Source organism: Echinops telfairi, unplaced genomic scaffold (assembly GCF_000313985.2).
Source record: "Echinops telfairi isolate 266 unplaced genomic scaffold, ASM31398v2 ScPeMD7_12;HRSCAF=54, whole genome shotgun sequence".
Classification (NCBI taxonomy): Eukaryota; Metazoa; Chordata; class Mammalia; order Afrosoricida; family Tenrecidae; genus Echinops; species Echinops telfairi.
This window is the reverse complement of record NW_022103909.1, coordinates 5087091-5092045: the sequence shown is the minus strand read 5'-3', so window position 1 is coordinate 5092045 and position 4955 is coordinate 5087091. Positions and strand designations below refer to the sequence as shown.

The 4955-nt window shown below is 38.7% G+C and overlaps 1 protein-coding gene across 1 annotated transcript; it reads left to right on the top strand.

Annotated features, from left to right (window-relative positions):
• Positions 1 to 738: 738 nt before the first annotated feature.
• LOC101656400 (olfactory receptor 8S1-like) lies at positions 739 to 1674 on the top strand. The gene has a single exon (XM_004711495.1). It carries the CDS (start codon positions 739 to 741, stop codon positions 1672 to 1674), a length of 936 nt encoding a protein of 311 aa, XP_004711552.1.
• The last annotated feature ends 3281 nt before the right edge of the window (positions 1675 to 4955 follow it).

Below are 4955 nucleotides of genomic sequence, written 5' to 3'. Positions count from 1 at the left end.
GATCATTTTATCATGGGCTCTTACAGTTCTTATCGCATCAATACATCAACTGTATCAAGTATATTTGAACATATGTTGCCATCAGTAACATTACATACTTTTTATGCTCAATTTACAAATTTACTCCACAATATCCTCCGTTGTCCTTCCTCACTGCCTGCAACTTCCAGACACACACACACACACACACACACACACATACAGACGCACACATCCTCATCTTTTCATTGGTCTTAAGAGTCCAAATGACAAATATATAGTAAGTCATCACATCAATTATAAAAGCTAAGGAGGCACAAATGACATAATTAAGTAGTGCTGTGGATTCTAAAATTGGGGGAAAACAAACTGGGCAAGGGGACAGAAGACACGTGTTGAAATGTCCCCCTAGCAAGTCTTATACCATCTACAAAGCATGCACGTATTGTTAACAAACCAGTACTCAGTTGAAGGAGCCAAAATAAGATCTTCATGGGAAAAGATTGTGCAAATTTATAAATTTCTTCATCAGATCTTGATGTATATGGAATGCATATGTGGTTATATGGAATGAACACAGTGAATTCAAAACACAATAGTAGATAGGGACGGGTTCTAGTTAGTTAATAAAGACATATATAAAACCTAAACAAATTCATTATGTGTAAATAAAAGTGGAGTCAGTACCATAGTAATGGGTAGAGTCAAGAGAAATTTTAAGTCTGTTTTGTTTTGTTTTCCAGAGACTATCATTTCTAAATGGCCTTGAGGAATCATAGCACAATCACCCAGTTCATCCTCCTTGGGCTGTCTGCCGACCCTCACATCCAGACTCTGCTCTCTGTCCTATTTCTGGTGATTTACCTCGTGACTCTGATAGGGAATTTAATGATGCTGCTGGTGATCAGGGCTGATTCCCACCTCCACACACCCATGTACTTCTTCCTAAGCCACCTCTCTTTCCTGGATCTTTGCTTTTCTTCAGTCACTGTACCCAAGTTGCTGGAGAACCTCTTATCTCAGAGGAAAATTATCTCAATAGAGGGATGCTTGACTCAAGCCTTCTTTGTGTATTATGTTGGAGGAACAGAAATCTTTCTGCTCTGTGCCATGGCCTATGATCGCTATGCTGCCATCTGCCACCCTCTGCTCTATGGCCAGATGATGAGCAGTCAGCAATGTGTGAATTTAGTATGGACATCATGGAGCCTGGGTTTTCTGGATGCACTTATCAATGTTCCCCCAGCAGTGAATTTGAACTTCTGTGCAGCCCATACCATTCCCCACTATAGCTGTGAGCTGCCCTCTCTCTTCTCTTTGTCCTGCTCTGATATCTCCATCAACATCACTGTCCTGGTCTTCTCTGTACTCTTGCATGGCTTTGGTACCTTATTTTTTATTACCTTTTCATATACCCGTATTGTCGCAACCATCCTGAGCATCAGATCCACTACAGGCAGAAGCAAAGCCTTCTCTACCTGTTTCTCCCACCTCACTGCAGTCAGCTTCTTCTATGGATCTGCTTTCCTTCGCTATCTGATGCCAACATCAGGCTCCCCTCTGGAGTTGATCTTCTCCATACAGTATGGTGTGGTCACTCCTCTTGTGAATCCCCTCATCTACAGTTTGAAAAATAAAGAAGTAAAGGGAGCTGTGAAAAGAACCTTGGGGAAGTGTTTGCAATGGCACAGGTAGCAGATTCCATGATGAAAGGAAAGAAGCACAGATCTCTTCGGGATATCTAGCAAATTGACACTGAAATCTTCCTGATGTCCCACTGTTTTGAATGTTGAAAAATAACTCAGAAAAACTCTTTTAAATCGCACAAAGATTCTTAGAAGCTGAAATTCAACAGTGGTCCAGATTAAATCCTGCTCAAAGTAAGGTCAACATGTATTAAACTAATTTTGAGATTAAGTGTGTGGAATGACACTGAGAGCTATTCGCCAAAAGAGAGTTGAGTCGAAGGGTTCAGAAAATCATAGACTTGGGATCATGGGGAGGAAGACAGGGGAGCTCTGACATAGACCCCATTAGAAACAAATAATAGTGCTAAAATTTCTGGACAGAGTAAAAATGAGTTGAGTAACAGGAAATCAAAAGAGTTCTGTGTTCATTCCCAAATCCTAAATAACCAAATTGTAGAAAACTAAAGATGATAAAACAGAGGTGTGAGTGGGGGGAGGAGAGGAATGAGGAGCTGATACCAAGGGCTCAAGTAGCAAGCAAATGTTTTGAGAATGATGATGGCAACAAAACAAAGGTACAAATGTGCTTGACACAATGGATGGATGGGTGGATTATGATAAGAACCGATTACATGGAACTGTGTGTGACCTCCTCCCTGGGGGACAGATAACCGAAAAGTGGGTGAAGGGAGACGTCGGACAGGGCAAGATATGACAAAATACCCATTTATAAACTATCAAGGGTTGATGAGGGAGGGGGGAGCGGGGAGGGAGGGGAAAAATGAGGACCTAATGTCGGGGGTTTGGGTGGAGAGAAAATGTTTTGAGAAACGATGTACAAATGCGCTTTACACAATTGATGTGTGTATGGATTGGGATAACAGTTGTATGAGCCCCTAATAAAATGTTAAAAGAAAGAAAGAAAATGCTTTGAAAATGATGATGGCAACAAATGTAAAAAAAAAAAAAAAAGAGTTGTATGAGCCCTCAATAAAATGATTTAAAAAACAAACAAACTCACTGCCATCAAGTAAAATACTGGCTCTTAGTGACTCCCTGTGGGTTTCCAGGGCTCTAACTATTAATGGAAGTAGAAAGCTCAGTCTTTCTCCAGGAGCTGCTGGTGGTTTTGAACTGCCAACCATGTGGAAGGCAGCTCAACATGTAACCACTACACCATCAGGACTCCATTTACAGGGTCACTACAAGGGATGAGCTGCTGTTGAATCCCCAATATATCTTGTGTAGAAATGATAATAACCCCAAAATCAAATTGTGGTCATTGTAAAGGGAATTTTAGGACGTGAACTCATACTGGGACATGTAAAGTTTTCTCATTTGATCTAACTAGGACCCAATGTGAATTTATTCTAAATTTTTCATATTCTCTGCTTTTTATTAGATTGAAGTCTCTGTAGGTTGTTTATGGTCATTATTGATAGATCCTTGCTTGATGTCTGCCCTAGTCTTGTATATTTTATCTATGTAGGAAACTAGATGAAGGAAAATCAAAGATAGTAACAGGGTTGATGATTACCTGGAGAAATGGAGGCAGATGGAGGGGGAAATGGGGACTCTACATCAGTGTGTAAAAGAAGGGTGACGAGATTTCCAAAGTTCCAATCATCATTGGGATGAAGATTGCCCGGCCCTTCTTGATATGATTAAACTACTGAATTGGATGATATGATATGTTAATTATAACTGAATTTTTTAATGAAGAATTTTAATAGGTGAGTAGCATCAGAAGAAAATTCGGTGTTCTATCACTTGAGAGTTGGAGCATGAGAAACTCGTTCTAGGGTAAGATAGATAACATTAGCTCTCTCCAATATTTCTCCTCGTTTCAGGAATTCTTTTTCGCATTTAAGCTACTTGAAGAACGTGTTTGAAAGCAATTGTTTTAAGACAATTTTGTTTTTATGTACTTTTTAAGGGTTTGTGAAATATGGAATAATTTTTATATGGTTCAAGGAGTCTAGTGACACAAACACTTTGCTAAAGTTTAGTAATTTGAGTCCCAAGCCCTAAACCCCGTCCCCAGCAACGCCATGAAATACAGATCAGGCAAATGACTACTGTAAAGACTACAGTCCACAAAACCCCGTGGAGCAGACCTACTGTAACACATGGCATGTCCATGAGTCAGAGGCCAATTCAACAGTAAATATCAACAGTGCTATATAATCATAAATTTCAAGACAATTTTCCACACTATTTATAATTTTTCTCAAAGCAACATGGGTTTTAAATGTGATAATTTTCACCCATTCAATGTTATTTTTATATAACAATAATAATAATGAATGTACATGATTAATGTATTAAAACATTTTAAATTCCACTTGGCTTTATTGCATCATATTTGAAACACAATATATGTCTCTTGTAAGCCTTAACACATCTGTGCTTATAATTTTTAAAAATTATAATAAGAAGGCTTATATCTTAAAGAAAAGATTACTATTGGCAAAAATTACTGAAGGCAAAAATAATTCCAACACCTATATTTAAGCATTTTCTTCTAATGCCTTCTGTAACCAATAGTAAATAACATAACTAATTTCTTAAGCAGCCCCAATTCCATAGCAGAGAAACATGAAATTGTTTGGATTTTTTTTTTTTTTGGCAGTCATTGCATTCAGCTGAATTCTCTATAATCTGTATTATCCATTTTAAGGAAGTATTAACCAGAGCCCTAATCTTCAGGTCACTTTCTCTTTAAGAAATGTACATTCTAATGTAAAGTGTGTATTCTAAGTTTAGAATTGCTTGGGTAGCACAAATGGTTAAGCACTCAACTACTAATCAAAAGACTGGCCGTTTGAACCTTCTCAGAAGTGCTGCAGAATAAAGGCCCAGGGATCTGCTTCTACCCTTGGGACACTTGGAGGCACCAAGAATCAGAATAAACTTGTCAGTGACTGACTTCAATTTTCATTTGGTTTTTTTTCTTTTTAAATTCTACGCAAATGTGGTGAAGAAAGCTGATGGTGCCTGGCTACCAAAAGATATAGCACCTGAAGTTGCTGAAGACAATGGGTGCACAAGCAATTGTGGTGAATAAAGCTGATAGTGCTCAGCTACCAAAAGATATAGCACCTTGAGTCTTAAAGACCTGAAGATAAACAAGCAGCCATCTAGCTGAGAGACAACAAAATCCACATGGAAGAAACACACCAGCCTGTCCAGACTCAATCGCTGAGGACAAAGTGGGTGCATAAGCAAAAGTGGTGAAGAGAGCTGATGGTACCTGGCTATCAAATGATATAGCATCTGGGGTCTTAA

Bases quoted from the DNA above. Each gene is read 5' to 3' on its own strand.
- LOC101656400 (XM_004711495.1), top strand. From the start codon at position 739: ATGGCCTTGAGGAATCATAGCACAATCACCCAGTTCATCCTCCTTGGG.